The 27,557-nt window shown below is 44.4% G+C and overlaps 1 protein-coding gene across 1 annotated transcript in view; it reads left to right on the top strand.

The window, feature by feature from the left end:
• Positions 1-27,557, top strand: part of LOC147690262 (inverted formin-2-like) — a 342,433-nt gene that overhangs the window by 149,679 nt on the left and 165,197 nt on the right. Inside the window, exon 6 of the mRNA XM_086939469.1 lies at positions 24,294-24,453. Within this exon, the coding sequence (XP_086795595.1) occupies positions 24,294-24,453 (160 nt within the window). The remainder of the gene's footprint in view (positions 1-24,293; positions 24,454-27,557) is intronic.

Below are 27,557 nucleotides of genomic sequence, written 5' to 3' on the forward strand. Positions count from 1 at the left end.
GGTAATAATGTCCTAGAAACAGCGGAGCACGTGGTCATTGCATTATTTCCATCGGAATCACTGAGTTGAAAAAAAGGTACCCAAAGTTCTGGTGCCTATTTTGCACAGAGCACATTCTTGAAGTAAAGACGTTGATAATTGAAGTGTTACATTTACAGATGGATATACCATTTTGAAACCAGAAAGCAAGAGCAGTGCTGAATTTGTAAATAAATAATTGACAGGGCCCTCGTCAGGAGGCCATTGCAGAGTGCGACACTCATCGTCCGGCCAATGACAGCACCAATAAATTTATTAACCATCACACGCCTACAAGTGTGACACTTCAGACTATTCAATGCCCACAAAGATACGAGTGGCGGGAGCGGCACTGCGGATGGTATTAGTCATTTTAAAATTGATTAATAAAACTGTTATGGTACTTATCTTTGTATTCGACAACAGCGCCACCTTGTGGCAGATTGTCATAAGTGTTGGTGTTGACAAATGCCGGTACCCAGCACGGGAAACTACTGGGTCTAAATAAGCACTGGCCTGGCAAGAGGGGCCTGGTTAGTAAATTTCATACAAGTGTAATGCCTAGAAGAAACTCGCCAGTACCACCTAAACCAATATACTTCCAGTGAAATATACACCACGGCTTTAATCAATATGCAAGTTCATGGCGGTATTTATAGATTTTTTTTATTGATATCTTTATTTGCATTTTCAGTTTTTGCAGAGTTACAGGATAACAGCAAGTATATTTGAAATGAACGATAGTAAAGTACATTATATATGAAAAAATGGAAATAAGGAGAAATAAATTTTCATTGTCGAAGCATATCTACTGAGGCGGATATCTATTCCGTTCCTCCATCCGATATGATACCTAAACATCTTGGCGTCACCAGGGTTGGTGTCACCTGGTGCTGGTAACTCATGGTGTCACCCCCTCACGACTTACCGCATGGACCGAGTCCGCTCCGAGTCCGCCAAGAAGGTAGGCCGACACAATCATGCTTCAGATCTTCCAAATACACAGCGTGCCTTGGGCCCACCACCTTTTTTTTCATTCTATATCTGATTTATCCGAGGGGATTCCCTAAGCAGATTAAACCCTGGAGCACATACGATAATAGATTAGATACAATGCTATCGACACAGATGCTTCATATAGCGATAGCGAACACCAGGCAGCTCTGAAAATAAATCGCTCCTTGACACATCTTTAAAGCTTCCTTCCTTTTTATAGCACTGTGACTGTCTTGGGCCGGCCTTGGGGACTGGGAGTCTAATGTGATTGCGATGCGATCTAATTGTGTTTGTGTGCCACATTCAGTCCTGCCAAGGGTCACACATCTCGCGTCACACTAACGCATTTTAAGTCACAATACCGCATAACCGCATGTAAATATATTGTCACGCAAATCAGCGAACTAAAAGACTGAGTGTATTACCTGAATTCTTGCTTTGTTGAGTAGAATATTTAGTGAGGTTCCAGGTGGCACACAGCAGCCAATGCGAGTTCTGTTATTTTTGGTGGGACTGGGCTTTTTCACTCGGATTGGACTGTTTTCTTTGCATAACGTAGGGCGCGCTGAGCTGGCTACCTCCACCGGCACTAATTGGTCAGTAGCAGTGCGCACGTGCGTTCAGCTCTAGGCCTGGCCACACCATGACGTTTACTACTGACAGGCAGTGTTAATGCTGCTAAATAAAGAAGTTCAGCGGTGCCTCGTGCATAGCTGCCAAGGTTTCAGGTTGCACATGTGTGACATTTTCATAATTTCAGTGAAATTGTGAGTGACATTCAATGACTATGAGTGACACTTTTTCACAAGGAGAAATGAAGACCAGGGAAAAACATAAGAAATTGCACCCATATTATCAGAAGATTATGAATTTGTAACTAGCTATGAAGGAACAGCATGCTTTTTTTCAAAGCAGGGACCAATGATTTTCTACATCTGTTTCAATGTCTAGTGCATTCACGCTGGTTAAGCATTACTCTGCTCGTTTGGACCTGAAGAATTAGGGAGAATGGTACACTGCCCCATTTATGCTGTGTTTCTTTACTGCTCAACATTTTTTTTTACATCTGCCTAACGGTACAACTTCTGATCTCACTCAGTTGGACTGATCTCATTTTCTAATAACTATAGTTAGCGGATTACAGCTCATTTAGGCCTCTGTAATAGGAAACAATGGTGTTAACTGGGAATGTGTTCTGATCATTTAGGAGAATCTTCGTTATCGATTGCTTTTTTTAAACCAGAACCCCATTTTATAAGAGACTGTAATAAATCAATGCAGGATCGATAATTTCAACTACGAATGCCTCTTCATTTAGGCAAATTTACAAAAGTGATGGGAAGCACTGCATTATAGCGCTACATTTTAGCACTTCATCTCCAAAAAGTGATGATAAATCAAACGTGGAATACTTACCACCTTTGAAAAGAGCATGGCAAGCAGTCTTCAAAGCCGTTAGGCCCTTGGCACCTCCTCTGTCTCACCGTTACTGAACACAGCCCCCAGGGAACACCGCCCCCACACACAAGCTTGGGAAGGCAGCACGTGCCGAGGCGGACACTCTTTTCCCTTTAATTCACAGCCGCAGCAATTCTAGATGGCCTGGGCTGGCTGCAGCAGGCATTTGGAATTGAAAACATCCTAGCACGACATTTCTAAACTTCATCATATAAATGATATATTTCTCACCTCGACCTCTGGACCCCAGTCTGTGAGCGTTACACAGCGAGCCAGCGTAACCAGATTGGTGTCACCCCATGATGGGGTGACACCCGGTGCAGTCCGCACCCCCGCACCCTCCTAGTGACGTTAGCATGCCAGCAATTCAAGAGGAGAATGCAAAACATTGATATACTTTTATAATATAACAGACTAACAAAACCATTGTCTACTTGTCTCTCCTGGGTCGGTGTGTGTATGGAGCATACTTTTCAAACACAGTGCATCCATGCCTCTTCTGTCATCTTAGTAAGGTCTCATGGATATGTCCCGGCCTGTGTCCATCCCCCACTAGTACCCTTTGTAGCGTTTGTGCTTGTCCTAGCGCTAGGGAAGCGGCCACATTACGCTAAAGACAACAGGAGCCGAGGTTGCTGTCTACACGTGGCTCTGACTGCCTCGCCGTAGCCACTCCTCTTTTTTATAGCCACCGGCGTCTGACGTCACACGTCGGCGCGGGGACGCTCAGGAGGCTCGGGTCATCTAGACCACGGTCTACGCGCCCGGAACACTACATTCCTTCTAACCTTTATCAAAATAAAACAACACATTAAACTATAAGACGATGGATCTGTTACCAGTCTGTGAGTGTTCATTCCAGGCTTCAATCTACCAGGTAGTCAGCTAGCTGGGAGGAGGGAGCTGGATTTCGCCGCAGTCCATATCGGGTCTGTCCACCCCGGGATACCACCGCCCTCGGTGTTCCCAAAGTTGGGGTATCGTTTCCTCCAGCCAGAGAGGAGGAGCTCGGCATCCTGTTTCCAGGAGTGGCTGGAGACGGAGAGGTGTCGCGGTCCATCTCTGGACTGTACTGGTCCGTCTCTGGCTCCTCTCTCTCCCCTGGTTGTGGGCTCTGGCTGGGCTGTGCAATCCTCGGGGACTGGCTCTGGTGGGCCTTCTTGAAGAATGAGATGTCTCTAGTAAATGTCTCCGCTCCCCTCTGGGATGTCGCCATGGTGCCGGTCTGGCGGGTTACTGTCCAGGGTTGGTGTTCAAACGGGAGTCGGAATTTGCTGCCTGGGTACCGGTCCTTGACGTAGACTTGGTCCCTCAATGTGATCATGGACTCACGGGCTCCTCATCGTCTGCTGGCTTGCTCATTGGAGTTAGTTCGGTTCGCCAGAGTCTTTTCTTTTCTGGCTCGCTCAGGGACCCATGTGGGATGGTTCGGGAGGGTGTCTTTCACTATCCGGCCCATGGTCGATGCACTAGGCGCCGCCTCTGTTGTGACATGTGGGGTCATGCGATATTCTCTGAGGAAACTGTAAATGGCCTTTTCTAGAGGTGATCCGTCTGCGAGGGCTATGCGGATGGTCTTGTTGAGCGTGCGCATGAACCTCTCTACTTCCCTGTTGGCCTGGGGCCATCGCGGAGTTATTTTGCGGTGACGGATCCCCCAGCTCTTGAGGTAGTCGGCGAATTCTTGACCTTGGAACGGTGGTCCGTTGTCAGTTTTGACTACTCCAAAGATGCCATGAGTGGCGATGGTCTTCTAGAATTTAGCGATGACTTCCGTGGCTGTTTGGCTTCCTACGATCTCTATCTCTGGATACTTGGTGAAGTCATCAATTATCACGAGCGATTACCGCCCGTCAGGGAGGTGTCCGAAATCCGCACTTACACACTCCCACGGCCCCTGAGTGTTGTCTTCGGTTACGACTGGATGAGGGCGGTCCGGCGACCCCGCTGCCTGACACCAGTTGCATGTTCTGACAGTCTCTTCCACCATGAGGTCCATGCCCGGGAACCACACCTTGGCTCTCAGTCGGTTTTTGGTTTTCACCATGCCTTGGTGTCCTCTATGTGCTAGTTCCACCGCTTTATGGGTTAGGCTGTTTGGCAGGACTAGGCGGGGACCTCGTAGAATGCATCCTTGGCTGTCGAGAGACAGTTCCTCTTTGATTCTCAGGATGGACTTTAGGGTTGTCATTGCCTGTGGAGTTATTTTGCCCAGGGAGTCCTAGATGGAGCGCCAGTTTACCGACTGGATCGCATCGGCGACTAGTTGGAGGCATTCATCACTCTGTGAGCCGACCTCCTCTTGGAGCTTTGCTGCAAAACGAGATAGTTTCCAAACTTTGAAATCTGGTTGGTTCTGAGTTCTTTTGGGAAAGTAGATTCAGCCAAGTGTTCAGAGACTCTGGATTGCCTCCTGGTGACTAGGGCTTAATTCCCCACAATACACCTACTATGTCTAGGAAAAATCCAGTTGCAGCTGTTCAGCTGGGGTGATCCTCTCTTTCGCCTTGTAGGTGACTTCTTTTCTTTTGAGTCAGGAACATTCTTTTCTTTGTGGAGCCTTGAGAGAGCAGCAGGTTCAGTCATCTGACTGCAAGTCTTCGGTGTTGCAGTCCAAGGGTCCAGCAGGGCAGTCCCTTTTCTTCTGATATTCCAGGCAGTGTTCTGAGGAGCACGTGCAGCTCTCATATAATTATTCTCCATTCTGGGCTGGCAAGCGGGTGGGCTCTCCAACCAATGGGGTAAAGTTACCTCCCTCTGCTGTAGCTGCTTCCTATGAAGTGTGGCATATTTTTGACCCAGACTGCACTGTTATCCAAAAACAAATTGGAGATTATCTGTCCGTGGTGTGTTTGTCTGTGTAACCCAACCCATAAGTGTGGCTAAAAACGGACTCCCCTTACAGCCAGTCTCCTAATCTGATTAGGTGAGCTCCCATATGCCTGGGGATTAAGGAAGTGGGGTCTGGACTGGGTCCTATTACATCTGTTCTCCTGCCTTTGAAGTCTAGCTTTTCTCTCCAACCCTGTTCCTCTCCCTGGACTTTCCAGGAAGCAAATCTCCTGCCACCAAATGACTGCAGTTTCAGCCCCTACTGAGAGAGCAACTTGGCTCAGGTTGTCAAAGACGGGCCATTCAGATGCGGCTGATACAGGGCTGCGTTAGGTAACTTCAGAGATGTGGAGAAGTGTGGCTCAGGGGTTAGAGGCGGCAGACCCGGAAGCTGAGATCGGCCCTGGACCAGGGTTCAATTCCCCGCCTTGGCGGGTCTTGGGCTCAAAAATTCCACGGACTCGATAATTCTCGCTCCGGTGCCTTCTCGACTCACGGGTTCACACTCCGCGACTCTGGGCAATAGCTTGCTTAATCTCCACAACGGCCCCTCGCGGCGGGATGCCTGGCTTTCACCCTGTGGACACCCTGCCGGGGTTATCTCACAGGGGAATACCAGGACGGGTTCCCTAAGCAAGCGCCGGGAAACCCTTTGTGGGTAGCTGTGCGCTATATAAGCTCAAACACATTTACATTTACATTTACACACATGTTCATTAAATGTGACCATTAATTTGGTACTCTGAATGATATTGCTAGTTAGCTCCAAAGCAAATGTAGACTTTATTAAGTTTAATTAAGCCTTCCCGGTGTTAGCATATGGGGCTAGCAGCATTACAATAGTAAAAAATTACTACAGTGTTTTTCCTTACCAGGGCATATAAAACATCTTTCATATTGTCCCTGTTTTTAAAAAAAATATTTGTGCACCTTACTCTTTTGGCACTTATGGCACACTTTAGAGGTGACTTACACAAAATAAAATGGTAGTTTTTGACTTTGGAAGTACTTTGAATTCTAAAGTTGAATTTTGACTTAGTTTTATTTTAAAACCAGCCTGCAAGCCAGGCCTAGCTTTAAAATGCCACCACAAACCACAGCAGTGAACACCAAAGTGCATTAAGTCCACTGGGTGCTCTAATCCTACATTACCTACCAAATACTAGGGACTTAGAGGTAGGATGTCACTGCCAATTAGAATTATACTAGTTTCCACATACCTTTAGGGGACAGGGCACTTGGCCTGGTTAGCAGAGCCCAGGGCATTTTTAACCCCTTCTATGCTCATGACGAGCTGAGCTCGTATATGATTCATATACTCATGATGAGTTGAGCTAGTCATGTAACGCGGGTTTTTCAAAAACCCAGCGCACAGCAGGAAAACCGCTAGCGCGCAAGGTGTTAAAGTCCGTAACCACAAGCATCGGTCAAAAAATGGGGGTGATCAGGGCAGAAAGGATGACTTTCCTACACAACACAATGCCCAGGATGGGAGGGAGGAATCATACGAGTGTGGTCAAGTTAGAAAAGACTCATAAGCACCTTTACACTTGTAGAAGGGAGTCCATGCTCACCAAAATGAGGCCTGGACCAAGTGCCAGGAGAGCTAAGGAGACTTGCTATGAGGCCATGGAGTTAAAATGGAAGGGCCACATGTGTTTTTGAGGCAATAGGAAGCTCTTAAAACCTGAGACAGATATTCACTATTTTGTATGGAGCTTTGGTGTGCATTTTATGCCACCAGCAAGTACGAGAGAAAAGAAATGCATCAATTATCTGCAAAACTGGGATGTAGAAGACTGGGGGTTTAACTATGATTTGTAAGAATTCATCATCAATGATGTATTAGTTTAATCTTGTTAACACCTTACTTGGTACATTCCAAGAAAATAATCTTCCTGGAACTGAACTGGAGTGACAATTTCCTTGTCTGATCTACTGATGGATTCCTGCCTCCTTGCTGGACCATTGTTGAGAAATGTCTCCTGATATGCCTGGATTTGTTCTCCCATCTTTTTTCATCTAGGATTGGTAGAACTGGCCTCTAACTGATCCACAAGGCTGAAGAGTGGTCATGGGACTAGTTCTGCAACTTTCTTTAGTTTTTAAATTCACTTACACAGAAAAAGGTGCGGAAGTTGCACATGAGAGCGTAGTAAAAGTCCGTATCTGCAATAGTTGATTTTGATGCAGCGGAAACAGGGTACATTTTTATACTGCATAAGTGATCACACTGATTCTGTATCACAAGTCTCTTTATGGGCAGCAGTTCAGGCCCATGAGAACTCAATGACCCCTTACAACATCCGGTCATCTAATGGATCTTTTAAGTAGACCTATTAGGGACTGGGCAATTAGAAGATGGATACAATTCCCCTCATGAGGACCCTAAATGAAGGAAATATCTAACTCAACAACTGTCATAATATTTACAATACTGCTAATAATACATAAATAATGAGGAACTCTGATTACATATCAAGTCCCTTTTATCTATGATTTTTAGAAGGTGAATGGTCAGTACATGAATACATTAGCACACAGTATATAAATCTTTCTTAGAACAAAATGATACAGATAAAAACCACAAAGAGAAACAGTTCAAAACAAATTCATCAAAAACCCAATTAACAGGCAAATGAGCGGAGAGAGACAAATAGGAAAATATATCATTGCCAATATCAATATGCATTCCAATTTCATACGAACCTAGAGCATAATTTCACAGCATGTAATTTGAAGGGAAGCTAACCTCTTGGCCAAAAAGGTATAGCTAAGAGCAATATTAATAGCCAATGAAGTGTAAAGATTTCAGGACTGTCTCAGTCAGCAAAGACAGCAATCAGCCAGGGTGGCATAGAGAAGAACAGCGCCAAAGCTCTCCTCTCATAGAAACCGCTACTAATTCTCTTTTTGCACAAATATTTATACCCTAAATATTAATTTCCAATCTCCTCAAAGTATCATTTATAGCTTCTTCACAATTGTATTGGTTTTCAGAATCGGGTTATCGTCTGACCATACTAGCCCAACAAAGTTTTTTTGAGGAAGTCCCTTGCTAATTCTAATTAAGTCACCCCTTCACAGAAGCAGTAAAATATCTTGCAACATTATCCACGTCCTCGCGCACATCTCACTGGTTTGCAAACTTTCAACGAAAAGTTAATTCATAAGAAATTATCAAGAGGAAATTCCTTGAGATAAATTGTGCACAGCTAAACAAACAACCCAGCAGTTTAAAACTAGTGAAGCACAAAATACATTCTCTTCCGAGGCCTACATTTTACGAAAAGAAAATAATTTAGGCAAGATTTTGAGGTCTTCATAGGATTTTGCAATGCATCTTTCTCTAATAAAATAAAACGCGCATTAGTTAACTGTCATAACAAATATTCATAAACGATAATTTATGGAAATTAAATTATCATTTGTCTATTGACTACACACGTATTAATTATTCAGACTCATATTTTTTTTATTTGGATTTGCAATGTACAATCTCATTGATAGTGCATAGTAAGATACAGCATCTCAAATCAATTGAAATAGATCAATAATAACATAACCCAACATTAAACAGGATACAGAGAGCTTTATTCAAAGGTATAAACAATCGTGCCCGTAATGGGCTACATTAAATGCAATAGCATTTACAATTCGTGCAGTGATTCGAGGAATGTACTTCTTTTTGCAATCACTAAAATTGAGCAGCCATCTGCATAATATTTCACCCTCCCAGTGCAAAACGCTGTTTAAATATGTCTATGTGAGAGTTACAGTCTCAGTCTAGGGGATATACCAGTAAGTGGCTCTTCAATGGTTGCCAAATGTCAAGCGGCCATGAATTTGGTGGTAGCAATGTGGCGTATAGGTCACTCATAGTGTCATAGTGAATCAGGTCATGGAGCCAGGCCCTTATAGTCTGTGTCTGAGCTCTGACCCAATGTAAAGAGCTGTTGCTACGCGATTAGCAGAGCGATTGCTGTAAATCAGCTTATACTTTTCTTCAAAGGTTGAACATACCCCAGCAATGCTGTCAATGGTGTGGGTTGTATGGTCTGCTCTACCATGGGAGATAAATGTCGGAAGACCTCCCCCCAGTATGCCTGAATCGGCCCACAGTTCCATGAAGGTGCGAGAAATCGGTACTAGAAGCAGCGCATCTAGTGCACGCTTGTGAGGTGCTGGGATCTATCTTGGCCAACAATTGCGGGTTATATAACCTCAATGTATATTTAAAGTGTAATAGTTTATGGCGATGATTATTCAAAATGTAATGCGTTTGTGCACAGCCGTATTGCCATAATTTGTCAGTTATTGGTATACCCAGATCCCGTTCCCAGGCTGCACGCATCTTGATGCCAACCGTAGGGCTGAGAGATAATGAGATATGATCTAGACGTGAAACCAAGTGAGTACCGTCCGGCGAAGCTATAACTAGCGTGAGGGGGCAAAGTCCCCTGACTCCCTCACAGCGTCCGGAACTGCCCAAATCAGGGACCACCGGACCCCCTGGAGAAGGAATCTGTCCATGTATGGAGCATGCAAAAAACAACAGAGGAGTAACCCCTCGAAGGCAGAGAAAAAATTCTCAGGACCTAGGCTGACGTGCTATAGTCAGCACAATCTGCCCCAACCTGTTTGAGGATAATGCATATCCTTATAGAAGACCCCTCACTCACCAACCTGGTTGGTGACATGCTTCATCATCGGGGTCCAACCCCATAGTCCGAGTGACTATAGGGTGTGCTACGACACCTGACTACAGTGGAGCTGGTTAGTATTTTCTTTTATATGTGCATACGATCAAAAAAAGTGAATTAAGAAAGGGCCAGAACTACTCACTGCAAGATTTTATTCTTGAGTGCCTGAACCCTTATTAAAAACTGTGTGGCACCTATGCCTAGTTAGGTAGACTTCGGTGTCAAAAGAAGTGTTTTTATTAAAAATAGCGAAGTGTGTTATGTGAGGTGTGGTATTTACAGTGCTATTGATTAAAAAGTTCTACATGTTTCAACCATTGTATGTATTCATTGGTTTTCGTCAGGACCGTGTTGTTGAACTGGGTGGTCCGCACACGCTAAGGTGTGTCCTGCCCTAGTCCAAGTTAGAGTTCACAAATTATGAACCCGTGTAAAATTGTGCGATTTTCTGTATTCAGAAAAAACCTGTAAGGAAACAGGAGAACAAAAAACAGGTAGGGGTCACATACCGGGGTAGACAATACACATGTGCTACATTTAACATACATATTGCTAATCTTATCCCCATGCGAGTCAGTAGATGGGTTTCAGATCAGACAAAAGAGTCCATCTATTGCAGTCACACAATAATACATCCGTGTATTTACCGGATTGTGCCTTGTCAATAGAGAACCAGCGCCAAGGGGAGGTGTCGGGCTGGTTGTTGGCATCTGGGAATGAAGTGAAAAAGGGACGTACTATGGGAGAGTGGTTTTAGTGGTGTTGCGATATGCACGGCTGCAGGGATTTGTGAGCAGTCGTGGAATCGCATTTCTTGAATCGTTATTCAATTTGCTTACGCTTTATTTGCGGCACTACCGCTTCATGGGCACCGGCGTTTCCAAGACGGCAAGAGTCCGTCTCCTGTAGGTTGGTAAAGAACAAGTGCTCAATGTAAGTTCTAGTGGACAGCTAAGTTTAGACAAACTAGACGACCTGCGTGATCGGGTTGCAGAATCATTCGGGACAGCCCAACAGTACTTACTTGCAGCTTCTGATCGTCAGGCGGAAAGACCTACTTGGTTCCGGCTGGAGGTGCCCCGAGGAATGACCGTGTTGTTCGAGGATGCCGGTAAAGTAACCCGAACCATTTCCTGGTTGGGCGTGGCCTCCTCACGTGGGTACAACACGTGGGTAGTGGTAGGCCAATCAGATTGTGTGATAGAGAGAAAGTGGGTGGAGTTATCCGACCCCGGAACTCGGGTCGGGGACTATTTACGTTGCCATGGAGATGGCGGTAGCTTTCTGATTTTGAGATGATTGGGAGTTTTTACAGAAAAGAGGACAGAATCGGAGTATGCAACCACAGGGATTCTTTACGCAATACTTATTATTTGTTTAGAGTTGAGACAACAAGTTAGTTTCACAGAACATACGGGGACAGGTAATTCAAGACATTACGCTGTTCCACGGAATATTGTCATTCAAGCCTGACTTGTGGGTGGAGAGTCTATAGACCCACCTCTGTTCTTTTTCAAACAGTCGTTGTGTCAAATTAGGTCCTGGCTTAACTTGTTCGATGATTGTCCACTGCAGGTCATCTGGTGTGTGATCCGCGGACAAGAAATGCTCTGTGAGTTTGGTATTCGTCTTTTTGCACCTGATGGTGCTTCTGTGTTCACCAATCCGTAACTTGATCTTCCTACTCGTCATTCCTACATAATGTAGGTCACACGGGCATGTAAGTCTGTAGATGACATTTTCGCTATTACAATTAGTTTGACCTCTGATTGTCCAGATCTTGTTTGGTTCTAACTGTAATGTTTTGGTGTTCTTGGTATATGGGCAAACACTGCAACTACCACATTTATAGTGTCCGGTTACCCTCGGTAGACCCCGTAGATTAGTTTGTGTTTCTTTTTCTGGGGTTACCTTTATTGGTCTTGTGTTGACCACTTTGTCTTTTATGCTCCGTGCTCTTTTGAAGGAGAATAGTGGTTTCTCCCACCTCAAGTTGCCTGTGTTCAGGATATTCCAATGTTTTTTTATTATTCTGGACACGTCATTGGATATGGTGTTATAAGTAGTGATGCATGTCAGGGGGATTTCTTCCACTGTTTTGTTTGTATGTTCCAACAGAGCAGCACGTGGTTGGTTTCGCGCTCGCTTTTGACTTTTTTGAAGTATTTTGTTAGGATATCCCGCAATTTTTGAGTGAGATCTTGGGCTTGGCTCTTATAATCCCCCAACTCACTGCAATTCCTTCGGATCCTTAAGTATTGCCCATACTGTAAGTTCTCACGTAAGGGTCTGGGGTGGAAACTTTCAAATCGCAGTAGATTGTTTTTAGAAGTTGGTTTATAGTGGGTAACAGTTGTCAATTTTCCTTCTTTTTTTGTGATTGTTACATCTAGAAACACCAATTTGTCTGGGCTTTTTTCATAGGTGAACCGCAGGTGGTCATCACAGGTGTTTATCCAGTTAAAAAAGGCGGTTAGAGAATCCTCCGTGCCTTTCCATATTGTCAGCACATCATCGATGTACCTGCGCCATATTAGGATATTAGAGCTATAGGGGTTGGTATCGCTGAGGATGTATTTTTCTTCAAAGTCATATACGTATAATCCTGCTATGCTCGGCGCAGAAGAGCTGCCCATCGATGTTCCCCCCCGTCTGTAGTAATATCTGGTCTTCAAACTCAAAATAATTTCTTTTGAGTGCCAATCCAGCACATTCCAAAATGAATTGCCTGGGCGTTCTAGACGTCCATTATTCTTTTTCTAGAGCACGTCCTAATACGTCCAGTGCTCTAGAAAAAGAAGAATGGACGTCTAGAACTCCCAGGCAATTCATTTTGAAATGTGCTAGATTGGCACTCAAAAGAAATTATTTTGAGTTTGAAGACCAGATATTCCTACAGACAGGGGGAACATCGATGGGCAGCTCTTTTCCGCAGAGCATAGCAGGATTATACGTATATGACTTTGAAGAAAAATACATCCTCAGCGATACCAACCCCTATAGCTCTAATATCCTTATATGGCGCAGGTACATCGATGATGTGCTGACAATATGGAAAGGCACGGAGGATTCTCTAACCGCCATTTTTAACTGGATAAACACCTGTGATGACCACCTGCGGTTCATCTATGAAAAAAGCCCAGACAAATTGGTGTTTCTAGATGTAACAATCACAAGAAAAGAAGGAAAGTTGACAACTGTTACCCACTATAAACCAACTTCTAAAAACAATCTACTGCGATTTGAAAGTTTCCACCCCAGACCCTTACGTGAGAACTTACCGTATGGGCAATACTTAAGGATCCAAAGGAATTGCAGTGAGTTGGGGGATTATAAGAGCCAAGCCCAAGATCTCACTCAGAAATTGCGCAACCGGGGATATCCTAACAAAATACTTCAAAAAAGTCAAAAGCGAGCGCGAAACCAACCACGTGCTGCTCTGTTGGAACATACAAACAAAACAGTGGAAGAAATCCCCCTGACATGCGTCACTACTTATAACACCATATCCAATGACGTGTCCAGAATAATAAAAAAACATTGGAATATCCTGAACACAGGCAACTTGAGGTGGGAGAAACCACTATTCTCCTTCAAAAGAGCACGGAGCATAAAAGTGTCGTCTTTTAAATATATCTGAATAACCGATGATACTGTATTCGTTACAGGATTATACCATAAACATACTGGGTTTTCGCCGACTCCCGCACCGGTCCGCCGCGTCCATTTCTGGGCATTTGTTGCGGAGGGTGAGGAGGAGCCTAGCACTTCCGGGCTGCCAGGTCAGCGTTCTAGTTGCCCCTACTGCCTATAAATGTGTGTTGGCCAGCGACTGCGCAGCGGACGCGTGCAGCGGGCGCGCCGGAAGCGCGCCGAAGTCGAGCCAAAGTCTAGCCCGTCTGCGCCCGTCCGCGGCCGGACGGGGCGCGGGGCCATACATCCTGGTCAACCGAAGCCCCCACACATACGGTATGATAAACAATCCCTGTTGAATCTCCGTCCCGCTACTACCCTTCCCTGTTTACACTCCATGGAGGCTCTATCGCTACACAATTGCCCTATGTGTCCTTTTACTCAAGATGTCGATTCAATGAAAGAGCCCTCTAAAAGCCAGATAAAGGCTGCGCTGTTAAACTGCAGATCCCTCAGCAAACATTGCATCCAAATTTACCACTTACTCGAGGATGAAGCACTTGATATCCTGCTATTAACTGAGACCTGGCTAGGTGAACACTCAGACCCAGACATTATAGAGGCGCTGCCTCCTGGCTACTCCCTCTCCAGACTTGACAGGAAGGACGGTAGGGGCGGAGGGATTGCCATTGCTATCAGAGCTCCATTGGAATGCTCCATTTCTCCCCTGACAATTGACCACTGTGAAGCTGCTTCCTTCACTATTTTACTTGGGCCTCAACACTCCCTATCAGGTATTCTTGTATACAGACCCCCAGGCAGACTGTTTGATTTTACGGCTAGCCTAGTAGAAGCTGCAGCACACCTCGCTCTGAGGAAATCCAGACTCATAGTGCTTGGAGACATGAATATTCATTTCGATGATGTCCTTGACAAAGATGCTTCTTTCATAAAATCTGAACTACTTTCCCTGCAGCTAGATCTTAAAAACCAGGACCCTACTCATAGACCAGGTCACCTGCTCGACCCCGTATTTGGCAATTGGAGTGGAGTGGTAGCGCTTCCTCCAATACCAGTCCCTTGGTCTGACCACTTTGTAATTCCTTTACAGATATGGGTGTCTGAGTCTGAAATTAGGAAAGACAGCACGCAGACCTACCGGTGTCGAAAATGGAAAAAATTTTGCTTAGATACTTTCATCGACAAACTTGAATCAGCAGGACCTCCAGGAGGGTCGGATTGCGAGACTGCCTATACACGGCTACAGAACTGTGTTCTAACTGCCTTAGACAGTACTGCTCCTGTCCGAAATTCGGTAAATAACAAGAAGATGAGAAAACCCTCCCTGTGGTTTACATCGGAGCTTCAGATAGCTAAATCTGCCTGCAAAAAACTGGAACGTGAATGGCGTACCAACTTTTGCCCGACAGCTAAAAACCAATATAAAAAAGCGCAAATGAATGACAACAAACTAATTCGTGCCGCTAAAGCACTTCACTATAAGAATCGCATTGGAGAGGCTGAGAACTCGTCAAAAGAGCTCTTTAAAATTTTTAAAGAAATCTCTGTGGTAACCAATGTGAACATGTTCCAGAATGATTCTGTAGAAACGTGCAACAATATTGCTAAATACTTTGCCGGTAAAATCACGAACATCTACGCAAACTTCTCGAATAATGTGCCCTCAGGCTCTGACTTTGTAAAGAAAGAAAGGATCATTCATGCGGAGACATGCCTAAGTTGTTTTTCAGTCCCTTCACCTATATTACTAACAAGCATCTGTAAAGGCATCAAATCAGGCTCCCCTCGGGATCCTGCCCCCCCTAAGATATTAGCAGCTAGTCTTAAAGTCTTAGAACCTTATTTTAGACACATTCTCCAACTTTCCTTTGCCACGGCTACCCTCCCCGCGGAGTGGAAGAAAGCTATTGTACTTCCGATAAAGAAGAAACCGAACGTGAGTCAGGACATCCTAGAAAACTTGCGGCCCATCTCGTTGTTGCCCTATCTGGCGAAGGTGGCCGAAAAAATAGCAAATAGTCAACTCATGGCTCATCTAGAGTCCAATAATGCCTTTCACAGCTCACAATCAGGGTTTAGGTCGGGATACTCCACTGAGACCGCCCTTCTGAGAGCGACCGAAACCTTACGGGCAGGCGCTGATGAGGGCCAGACCATGGCACTGATTATGCTTGACCTCAGTGCCGCGTTCGACACTGTAGCACATTCCATCTTGCTGCAGTGTCTGAACAAAGCCGGGGTCACCAAGGAGGCACTGGGCTGGTTGAAAGCTTTTCTTACCAACCGATGCTTCCAGGTTCAGAGAGGCATGTACCTCTCTGACAGCATAGCCTTAGAACAGGGGGTACCTCAGGGCTCTGCCCTGAGTCCCACCCTGTTCAACCTTTATATGGCCCCTCTGGCAGAAGTGGTTCAATCGTTCGGCATTGAATTAGTCTCATATGCCGACGATGCCCAACTGCTCATCTCCCTGTCCCAAGCCCCCTCCATAGCTGCGGACAACTTTAAAACTTGTATGCAGGCGCTTGCAGGATGGATGACCCAACACTGCCTAAAGCTAAATGGATCAAAAACTGAGGTTTTGGTAATAGGAGGCAAGGATACGAGCTGGACCAAGGAGTGGTGGCCATCATGTCTGGGGCCGGTACCCACTCACTGTAAAGCAGCTAAGAACCTGGGGATCTGGGTGGATCCCAGACTTTCCTATGACAGCCATGTGCACAAAGTGGTAGGGAAATGCTTCGGGGTTATGAAGACCCTTAACCGCACTCTAGACCTCCTCCCTCTGGAAGCCAGACGCACTATGACCCAAGCCCTAGTGACCTCGCGAATAGACTATGGCAATGTGTTACTCCTCGGAACAACTCAAAAAAACATCAGGAGACTCCAAGTACTCCAAAACACGGCAGCACGCCTAGTCCTTAGACTTCCAAAAAGAGCAGCCTCTAAACCAGCCCTAGCCACTCTGCACTGGCTACCCATAAAAAAGAGAGTCCTATTTAAAGCACTTCTTATGTGCTACAGGATCGTCTCGCATAAAGCTCCCCCTTATATGACCGATCTGGCTATCCCCTATGAGCCTAACAGAACTCTTCGCTCTAGAGGAACAGGACTGCTCAAAGTTCCCCGTATCAAGAAAGCCAGAATGGGAGGACGCTCCTTTCGTGTATTGGCTGCCAAGGAATGGAACTCTCTCCCCATGAGCATCAGACTAGCAGACACAGAGACTAATTTTAGAAAACGACTGAAAACTCACCTGTTTTCGTTCTAATCTCTTTCACCTGGCCCTGACTTCTCTCCAAAGCGCGGGGACACGCCGGTATGGCGTCACCATGCGCTTTATAAACCCCTTTATTATTATTATTTGTTACTGTTTATGTACTACAACAAATCTGTTGTCAATTAATGGTAGTTTGCCTATGAAGCCACACGATATACCATCTTAATCCGTCCCAAGATATATTCAAGTGTCACCCTATTGCTGCATCCACAAGTTCAATCAATGCAGTAAAGAAACTTTCACATCCCTTCCCCTACAAGGGACGAAGTATCATCCATCTTTATTGACGTTTCCTTGAGGCTCCACTCTGCGAGAAGTATGATTGGCCGGAATTGAACGAGCCCCTTTAGCAGCATCCAGCGCCTGCACCTCGTGCATCCCTATTAAGTCAAACGCGATCTTCCCGGCTCACTTGTATTCAAGCGGTGATGATGGCGGTGCGCAGGTAGGGACACGCCTCAGGCGATCCAGGTTCCCTCAAGATTTGAACATCTAGCCTTGTGGGTCTTTTATACATTAGGTGTTCTAAGGGGAGAAAATACGCCCTCTGCATTCCGAACGCGGATAATATGCACTTTAATTCTGTTTTCATCTCCATGTTACTAACACGGGTATGTTAGGCACTCTACCTATTTCGAGGGACAACCCGTTTACTAATTGTTCGGGAGCAATGGAATGTGAATGCCAAATATTATACAGTAGCCCTCTGTGTTGTGGTGTTTTTTTCTGCTTAACGGGGGAGCTTTCCGATGTTACTTGACACGCGGTGCAAATCTTAAAACGAGATGTAGACTGTTTCTCATACAGTAGGCTAATGTTTAATCGTGTTTAACTATGTAAAATCCATGACCGTTTGTGAAGCATAGTGAATATATATATATATATATATATATATATATATATATATATTTTTTTTTTTTTTCTTTCCTTGTCCCGATCATGTACACCGCATTCTGATTGGACATGATATGTATCCAATCAGTTAGGTGCATTGCCCAACACGAATAATTGTACCTCAGGACGGGTTAAGTGTATTTCTAAACACTGTGGTTTAGAAGGTAGCAGAGTGGCAATTCATGCACACTCTTTCTCTTTCTAGACCCACCATCAGGGCCTGATTATTACAGCGACATGGACAGGCGGATTAATAACGCCTTCTACTCAATTCATTACCTTGGATGACATATGGAACAACCAGACGATTGATACCCAGGTTTTTCCAAGATCAAACTTCAGTAGGTTTCCAGCAACCCCTCAACAAGGCTCTTAATGAGACAACAACGATATGTCCTAGAACTTAACCAAGGGACCCCATCCCCTCTCTCTTTTTCTACGTATTCCCACAGATTAATCAAGTAATGGAGAAATTGATCTAAGTCCAACCTAGACGGTCATGGTGTGGCCGCTCATGAAGTAGGTATCATATAACTGGATACCCCTTCAACATATACTAGTTCACCTTAGAATTTCGGATTATGACAATGTACATGTGTTCTTAATTTTAGGTGCTCCAGAATGAGGCGAAAATAGCCCTTTTTACCCAGCGGAGTCGAAACGTAGACCAACCACATTATTACCTCACAGTATAGGATCCAGATATAGTGAGAAACCCAACCTATATGTGAAGGGACATAGGGAACTATGGATCATATTAGACTGTAAAGGTCTTTTGTCAAATTAGTTTGTGATTGTGTTACTGTCACACCACCTTTACCCAGTCCCCACACTTACCTTATCACTCCCACCCTATCCTGAAAACACTTTTTTCTCTTTTTTCACTGTGAGCACCTTCAAATGTTATTATGACATAGATAACTTTGACATACAAGAGTTACCTATGTACTTTGGCATTTATCCATTTGAAACTGTTGTGATTCATTGATTTATTCTCTTTGAAATGAAAAAAGTTTGCGGCTGATTTTTCTAGAATTGTTCATTAAAAATGAAACGTGATATATCATTGTAGTGAACTGTTGCTCTTTTAAATTCTGTATACATTTATGATGATGTTTAAAACCTGACCCACATTCAACGTACTGAATAATAAAAGTTCTGGACCGTTGGGTTTTTGTGCACCAGGGATCTGCCAACAATGCAGTCTTCAAATTGTGCTATGGCCAGGTGTTGCATGCAGTTTGTGATAAGCCCAGGACCAGTAGTGTCTGCCATGGGGTCTAATGTAAGATTGAAGTCGCCACCCATGAGTATATTGCCAGCGTCAAGGCGTTCAATCTGTGCAGCTAGTTTGGGGAAAAAGTCAGTAGTATCTACGTTTGGTGCATATACAATATTTAAAAGAAGTGATTTCCCCTCCCACCGAACCCAGCACTAAAATGCACCTGTCCTCGTCGTCTGTCACCACCTCCAAGACCTGAAAAGGTAAAGATCAATGTACCAATATATATATATATATATATACTCCACGTGAATATGAGCTATAGCTGGAAAAGAAACGGTTGCTACCCCATGACGATGCAAACCCATGCACCGGGGGTGGTGCATAGTTGTGTCTCTTGGAGAAAGGTTAGTTGAATAGCATGTCTGGTCAAATAAGCTAGGACTCTCACATTCCAGGATAGACATTTAAGGTACAGACCAGAGCTGCGTTCACCAGGGGAAGTCATCTAAATTATGCAAAATCATTTCACTGCATCATACAAGTACGTAAGAGTCACACCATCAGCAATGTATAGAAACATTGCTCTGTACTTAAAGTTAAGAGAACAATTAACAATGAAAAACAATCCCATCCTGTCCCCCCACCCACATTGGATACACAAAAGAAAGCACCCAGTGAATCACAGTCGAAATTTGACAGAGAGGAAAGGGAGAGTGAAGGGAAGGAAGGGAAGGAGAAGAAGAGAGCAGAAGAACATCATGAGGGGGTTAGGCAACACTCCAATGGAGCTATTTATGTAGGGAAGACAAAGAGCTGAGTAGGTTCCGCATAGTATATGACTGTTTCACAGCTAGGACTGTTCAGAGCAGGGCAGTTCTGCATAATATATGTATAACTTAGAGACCATGTTCAATGCCTCTCTCACGAGGCGGTCACCAACTGCTAAGAGTTGGGCTCCTGGTCTCCACAATGATTATGTAACTTGTTCCTACTCTGATGCTATTTCCAGATCTTCACAGCGTCTTCAGGGGTGTCGAAGATATGTGCTTTACCATCGATCTGGATACAGAGTTTGGTCAGATATACCATTGCATACTTAATATTTGCTTTCTGGAGGGTGCAATGTACGTGTATTTATGATGTGCCTCTTGCACAGCTGGTGTAAAGTCTGGGGAAAATCGCCATGTCAGATCTTTGAAAACTAAGCGATCCGCACTCCCATGGCATACGGATTACAGCATCTCGGTCTTGATAATTAAGAATCCTATTATAGATTTTATTTTTATGTCCCCTATGCTATTGAATAAGGTCAATTTCTATAATGCTCAGGAATCTCCTTTGAGTGACCATAATCCGGTGGTTCTAATCTTGGATACTAGTAGTGGTGTTCTGGGGCAAGGGAGTTAGGGCCCGGACACCGATTAAGGTGCTACCCTGTGATCAGGGGAGGAGGCTTAGATGGGCTAATATAACCCTTACACAAACCTTAAGGGCCTGTGAGTGAATTGCTCAGATGGTTTCACAGTCTGCATTGACCCCCCCAAGCACCAAGGATGCGGTACTTAGAGGTTTTGAGGGCATCTGTAGTCAGATAGGCCTTGACTTAACTACTAAAATCAAAATGAGACCCAAATATGGCCCAAAGTGGTTTGATGAGAAATGTTCTCATGCTCATCGCACATTATACCTTGCCCTGATAAAAACAACCCCGGGATAGGGATTTGATAGCCAGGTGGGGGAAGGAGTATAAGTTAGTCCTTCACAGGCGGAAAAACGAGATAAAGGAAGAGGCATGGAATTCCTTATTGTCTGTGGAGGTGTTAAGGGATAGCTCCAGGTTCTGGACCATTGTCAGCACCCTATTTTTTTCAGGGGAAAATAATGAAGCCCAGGACTGTAATATTACAGAAGCTCAGTGGCTTTCCCATTTTGAGGCGATTTATGAGTTTAGGGGGGCTGTGGATGGTACCCCATCGTCCTCCCTAAATCAGGCCAGTACCCCGATTGAGTTTAATGAGGAGGAAATTGTGAAAGCCATAATTGAGACTGCTAGTAATAAAGCTCCGGGCCCGGACGGTGTACCTGTAGATCTCTCTGTAAAAGTAACCCTCAATTCTGGGCTAAAATCCTTGTTAATGTTTTTAGTGCTGTGGGAACAGTAGGCTTCCCGGACTAAATCTATTATTATTCCTATTATTAAAAAGGGGCAGCGAGGGGATCCTCAGTGTTTTAGGCCGCTATCCCTCATTGATTCCTCAGTGAAAATCCTGGGATAGGTTATCTAAAATCCCAGAATTGGTAAATGAAAGGGGTATTCTGTCTAACATGCAATATGGTTTTAGATGTGGGAGGAGTACTCTGGATCAGTGCTTAAATTTGCATTTTTTATTAGGTAAATATACTATGGCAAAGGAGGGTTGTCTAACAATGGCTATTATGGATTTATCAAGTGCGTTTGATCTGGTTAATAGATCAAAGCTCTGGCATATTTTATTGGAAAAGGGCCTTGATCCATGTTTACTTTTATTTTTTAGATTACCTTACAGCCTCTGTTAGGTTATCTCATGTTGGCGACTGTACCAGATCTTTTAACTCTGCAGGGGTGCATTTTGGCGCCCCTGCTTTTTACCCTTTATGTGAATGATCTAGACAAATCGCTTGTTGAGGCTGCACTGGATATTCTGTGAGTGGGAGAGTGCTCAATTCCTGTACTCCACTATGCGGACGATACGGTTCTTCTAGCCTGTACGGCAGTAGGTTTACAGTGACTTTTAGATGCTTTTGGGGCATTTATGAACTCACTAGATCTGGTTATGAATAATGGAAAGTCACACACCATGACAGTAGGGTATAGACCCAGAAAGACATTTTATTGTAGCGGTCTGGAGGTTTCTGCTGTGTCTTCCTTCACTTATTTGGGAGCCCCTTTTGACGACAGGTCATCTTGGGTCCAACAACAAAAAGTCAAAAAGAACGCCGTCACACAAGCTTCCTCATCCCTTTTAGGATTTGCACGGCGTCTGGGGGCCAGACCAATAGAGGCTATCCTAAAGGTCTATAAGGTCAAGCGCTTGCATTTTGTGGCCCATGGATCCTCTATATGGCGTTATAAAGATCCAGCCTCGAACTGGCATTGTTTGTGGTCAGTATGCCCCATTTTGTTCATTCAAGGTAGGTACTTTAGCACCCAGGATGGATCACAATGAGTATGGTGTTTAGATGTACTGCGTCAATTCACCCCCAGCACACTGGTCTCGGTGCCAGAAGGCCACAAAAAATGTCCGCTGTTATATAAACACTGAGTGCAGGGGGGAACACACCGCCAGAGTGGCTGTTAATCCATGCAGCAAATGGTGGTTTCCAGGCCCCAACAAGCCAATAAAGGAGTAGAGGCACAGGGCCTAAGCTATCAGCAGGTGCATGCTTCTATAGGTCGCAGATGAGGATGATATCTTCGTAACTCCCCAATTCATCAGTGTGATAAAGATAGTCTTCAAGGAGAACCAAGGGAAGTAAATATGGCCTAGCGCTGAAGGCAGAAGCACCGCTGTTGATTTGTGGGGGGGAGGGCTGCCTACCTCATAATCCGACCATGCCAGGAGAGCATTCCCAGGTCCGCAACTTTCAAAGAGGGAGATCTCAGAGCTGGCTCCGCTGTTTTCGGACTGGGGCCTTTGTTGCGACGAGCCTCAGGAGCGGAGCCCGACTGCAGTCTGCTTCGCGCTCACCGGGCCCCACCCTCAGGCTAACCCAAGACCCCTATCATCTCAGGGCCTCCGAGGGCTGTGCCAGGCCAGGGAGCACGTTCGATTCACTTTTGGTGCAGCTGGCGTCTTGTGGGACCACAAGCGGTCTTATATTGTTGGATCCGATATAGAAAATCAAGTTTTGGCCACGGTGTAAAAGGCGGCGGACGAAAGTTAGGCGATGGCTCCAGAGCTACGGAGTCTTGGTCACTGGCTCGGCCACGCCCCCTTTCAGACTAATTATTAATTAATCTGTCTCTTTTACATTATAAATGAAGAAAATTTGGTTTCACGTAACATTTTCCATAAGCGTTTCAAATACTATTTCTGTTTCCATCTTCTCCCGCAAATGTTTTACTTAACATAAACGCATACTTTATTTATTCATGCTTTCTACACGTTTAATGTTTTTCATTTTCTACACGTGTTGTGCTTAGTTTTACACAAAAACATACAATGGCTCCCCATGTTAATGATTTTCACACCTTTAGTCATTGTTTTCATTAGTAACATTAATATGAGCCGATTAATCGAGCAGGATCTTATTTTGCAAAAATCATGCTTAATCAATTTATTAATTGCATTCCAAATTTTAGTTGCATCATCACATAGACAATCTATATCTCACCAATGAATAAGTCCTGGACAGATCCAGGACCTGACGGCAGCAGAACCTCGAGGATCGATCTAGGCTGAAGCCTGTCATACTATTTCAGAACATACGGCCACTTCAATTGGTTCTTTCTTCGAGTTTCCTTGTGAGTAGGTTTTAACACTGTAAAAGAAATCTTTCAGAATTAGTGATGTCTGATTGTTGGCTTCTAAAAACTGCTATGGCTCGAGGGGTTTCCTCTTTGAATTTGTCTGTTACCATTTATGCCACATAGCAAGGTAGCTTAAGGAGCCCTCTGCTGTTTCTGACTTCAGTGCATTCTGAATGAAAACCTTTGAGCAGATGCACAAGTGTGATCTGAAGTCAGTATGTCTACACATTGCAGCCTGAACACCTTCACCATTTTCCTCCACTGCATCACAAGAGAGATTCTAGCCTGCGGTGAGACATTACAATTCTATTTCCTCACCTTTATATTGGCTGCATTCAATTCTCCTTTCAGGACAGCATCTATTTTTAGTTGATTCTATATCTCGAAATGTCTCAACAAAAGCTCTTGTTTTATTGACTACTTCTACAAATTTCATCCATTTTCCAGTGTCTCCTACAGAATGATCGTAATGATATTTTGGCATGCTTAAAAAATTAATTTTAATTGTCGTAAAGATTGTAAGCCCTTGTTGTTTTCTTCTGGTTCTAATATGCACGTCTATGAAATGTGTGAATGTAAAGTAAAACCACAAATGTTTGTAGACGGTTGTTCAAATAGGTTTTGAGTCTGAGAATTTCTCTCAGGTTTCCAATTGAAGTGATTTTATTTCGCCTGATTTTCAGTTTGCATCACAGGCTCAGTCACTCTTTGCTTTGTCTACAGGTGGTGAAAAACCAGCAGTATCGCTTTAGTGTTATAATGAATGAGCTGTCCACAACAGACAACGTGCCTTATATGGTCACACTGCTCAGTGTCATCAACGCCATTGTTCTTGGATCTGAGGAACTGCACCTTCGCACCCAGCTGAGGAATGAATTTATCGGTAAGTTTCCATTTTCCCTCATTAAGGTCGCAACATGGTCGACAGAGCAATGGTCTGTTCTATAGGTTATATATAAACAAAAAGAATCCACTGTTACAATGGAAGGGTTTCCTTACTTTGGTTTGGAGTACCCTATGTTGGTAAAATACCCCTTGCACACCAAAAGGACCCTTGGTGTCATGCTTCATCATTGGGGTCTTCGCACCCCTCTACGGGATGCGGCGTGCTTCTACCTACGACAACGCGGGAGCACTTTAAATGACTATGTGTGGTGTGTGTGAGGGTTACTTGTGTGTGAGTGTGGTGGGGTTCTACGGCGAGTGATGTTTAAAAAGGGCCTGGCTCGTGGGGTCAAAAACAATTTTAATGGGCCCCCGGGCTGGCGCTATTAAAAACGTGCTGAATATGGAGGTGTATTATGCAGGGCAATGTGCATTACCTCCCATGTGTGTGTGTCAACATGTTTTGGAGACTGGGCTCCTTCAGGACAGGGTACACAAATCCCCACCGTACTCGCGTTTCTCTAGTTAAAAGTTGTATAAATTTACAAAAGTGAGATATAGTGCAGGTTCTAATATGTACCTACAAATTATGACAGTAGTCGCAATACAGTTGACTGTTATAAATCAATTCCAATGCCTCATGAGCCTCTGGAACGTTGGGGTCCCCGTGCAGATTCGCTACGAAAGTCTAGAGGAAACTGCTCCCTGACTGCCCCATACGCGGCTCCGCTGAGAGCACTCTCAACAGGCTTAAAACCACTTCTACCACTCATTGTATCTTAAGAAGGCAATACACATTTACAGATGGAGAAGATGAATCTACATGCCTGAGGACAACAGCTTGCCCTCTGGATCCAGAAAGGCAGATTTGCTGTCAACAATTGACCATTTAGGAGTAATTAGTCAACTGGAAAAGGTAGTGGAGACCTGACCGAACAATAGAGAACCATATCCTTATTTCTTTTGACTTGCTAATTCCAAATGGGGTTGACTGAATATGTTCCCATTCATTCCCAGAACCCTCCAAATCCAGTATGAGAGAGCCTGTTGTAACCATAGCAGCTGGGAGGATAGCTCATCTAAAAGGGGTGTGGTAAGAGCGTACCTGCAGCACCTCCAGAAGGTAGGAGGTGTCTGTCATTTTGAATTTAGTGCTTCTGGGAATTCTTACAGTAAGGCAAAATGGAAGTGCTTCAAAACGTCATGGGCATATGGTACGAATTTAGCCAAAAATCAGTGGAGAAAATTAAATTGACCAATCACAGACTAGTGTATAGTCTAAGATGTCTTTTGGCCCCACCATCTCCAAGGAAAATTCATGAATCTGGGCAAACTCTACCTGATGGGAATAAGTCCTGCTGCAAGAAAGAAGACTCTCCTTCGAAGAAGACTCAAAGACCTAAGGCTCCTGCTGGCAGCCAATGCTGTGGTTGGCCTGCTGTTGGTCTGCTCCAGTGACAAATGGCAGGAGGAGTACTAACTCCAGTAGAGCCCAGCTGACTATAGAAGAATGAACCTTGAAGAACTCTTGTTGAAGGGAGCTTTAGTGTTTAGACAACTTCCCTGAAGAGCTAGGGTCTGAAGGACTGACCAAAAACAACTTGCCCAACAGTTGGAGAAAAGTGATACCTAGTTATTGTTTTCTACCTCTCTAAGACCGGGACAAGGTACTGAACCTTTACCCAGGGATGCCCCTCTAGGTGGGTAAGAGAAGCAGGCTTGTCCTGCTACACTAAATGTGGGTTCAGCAGGACCTCGTAGTAAAGGTATCCAGCCCCTTGCAACCTTGCCTGGCTACAGCTCCCTACCTTGACTCCCTGGTGGATTTTGAGGTATAAAAATATTGGACCAGGGCAATAGGGCAAGCCTGTTTGCCCAATGATTTGACTTTACAGCCACAAAATCCATCTCCATCCCACTACAAGCTTTTGACCACCAAAACCGAAGGCTTCTGCAGAAGCTTGATGACTTAGTATCTCATTTTGAGGGAACTTTGCTGGTCTCAGCCTTGGACTTACCTGCTTCTCTGGGGAATTCCTACTGCTTGTGCCATAGCTACCAGGGCTTCAGCAGAGTTTATACAAGAACTTTCTTTAAGCCTAACCAGATTCAGTTTTATTAAGTTGATTTGGGTCACAGCCTCCCAAATTAATAACCTAATTTCTGACTCATTTAATGCTTAAGGCTATAAGGGAAAGATCGGCTGATAGAATTTGTAGATGCCGGGAATGCATTTAAGCTGGTGAATTGGGAATTTGTGACAGTGGTTTCAAGTAAAGTGGGTGTTCCTAGGACACCTAGATAAGGAAGCTTATGAGAGCCCGGTAGTACGGGAGAATCTTGCCCTCTGTTCCCCCTCTTCATTGTGTTGCTTTTTGAGGCTTATTGAGCCTCTTTCAATTAGAATTAGAAGGAAGCTTTACTTTCAAAAAACATCCTGGGGGAGGAAATTACTTAGAACTTCATTGTGCTGCAGTGCCTTTCAATATTTGCTAAGTGTTTGAAATGGGTTATCTGCTTGGTAAAGGTGTGTACCCTGTCCAAGCAGAAGCCACAATCCTAGTCAGGGTAAGCTAAATACACTATAAAAAATAACTTGTGCTCACCCTCTGGCAGCTGAGCACAGAACAGTCCGACTTATCTAAAGAGGCAATGTGTAAAGTATTTTTGTAACACAAATAAGACAGTAACACAATGAATTTCCCACAAAAGACTCCACATAGGTTTAGAACAATATATTATTATATTATGAACAAAACAATAAAATTCCAATCTATAAATGTTGAGATATAACATTTTAAAAGAATAAATTCCGTATAGGGCTTAGAAGCAATTAGTGCTTATAGGCTACTTTAGGTTGTGCTGGACTGGGGCAAAGTCAAAGTTTAAGATAACCTCATGGAAGCTTAGGCTGGCTCCTTGTCGCAAGCGACAATGTTAATTTCTCCACACAGTGAAGGCGATGGCCCAGTTCCGAAGACAGGTGCTGGATTCTAGAGGCATTGAGTGATGCGCCGAATTCTGCCACGCAGTCAAGAGGATGCGTTGATCTCACCACGCTGCAGTGGAGGCGATACGATGTCCAATGCGTCCGTCACGAAG

Source organism: Lissotriton vulgaris, chromosome 9 (assembly GCF_964263255.1).
Source record: "Lissotriton vulgaris chromosome 9, aLisVul1.2, whole genome shotgun sequence".
Lineage (NCBI taxonomy): Eukaryota > Metazoa > Chordata > Amphibia > Caudata > Salamandridae > Lissotriton > Lissotriton vulgaris.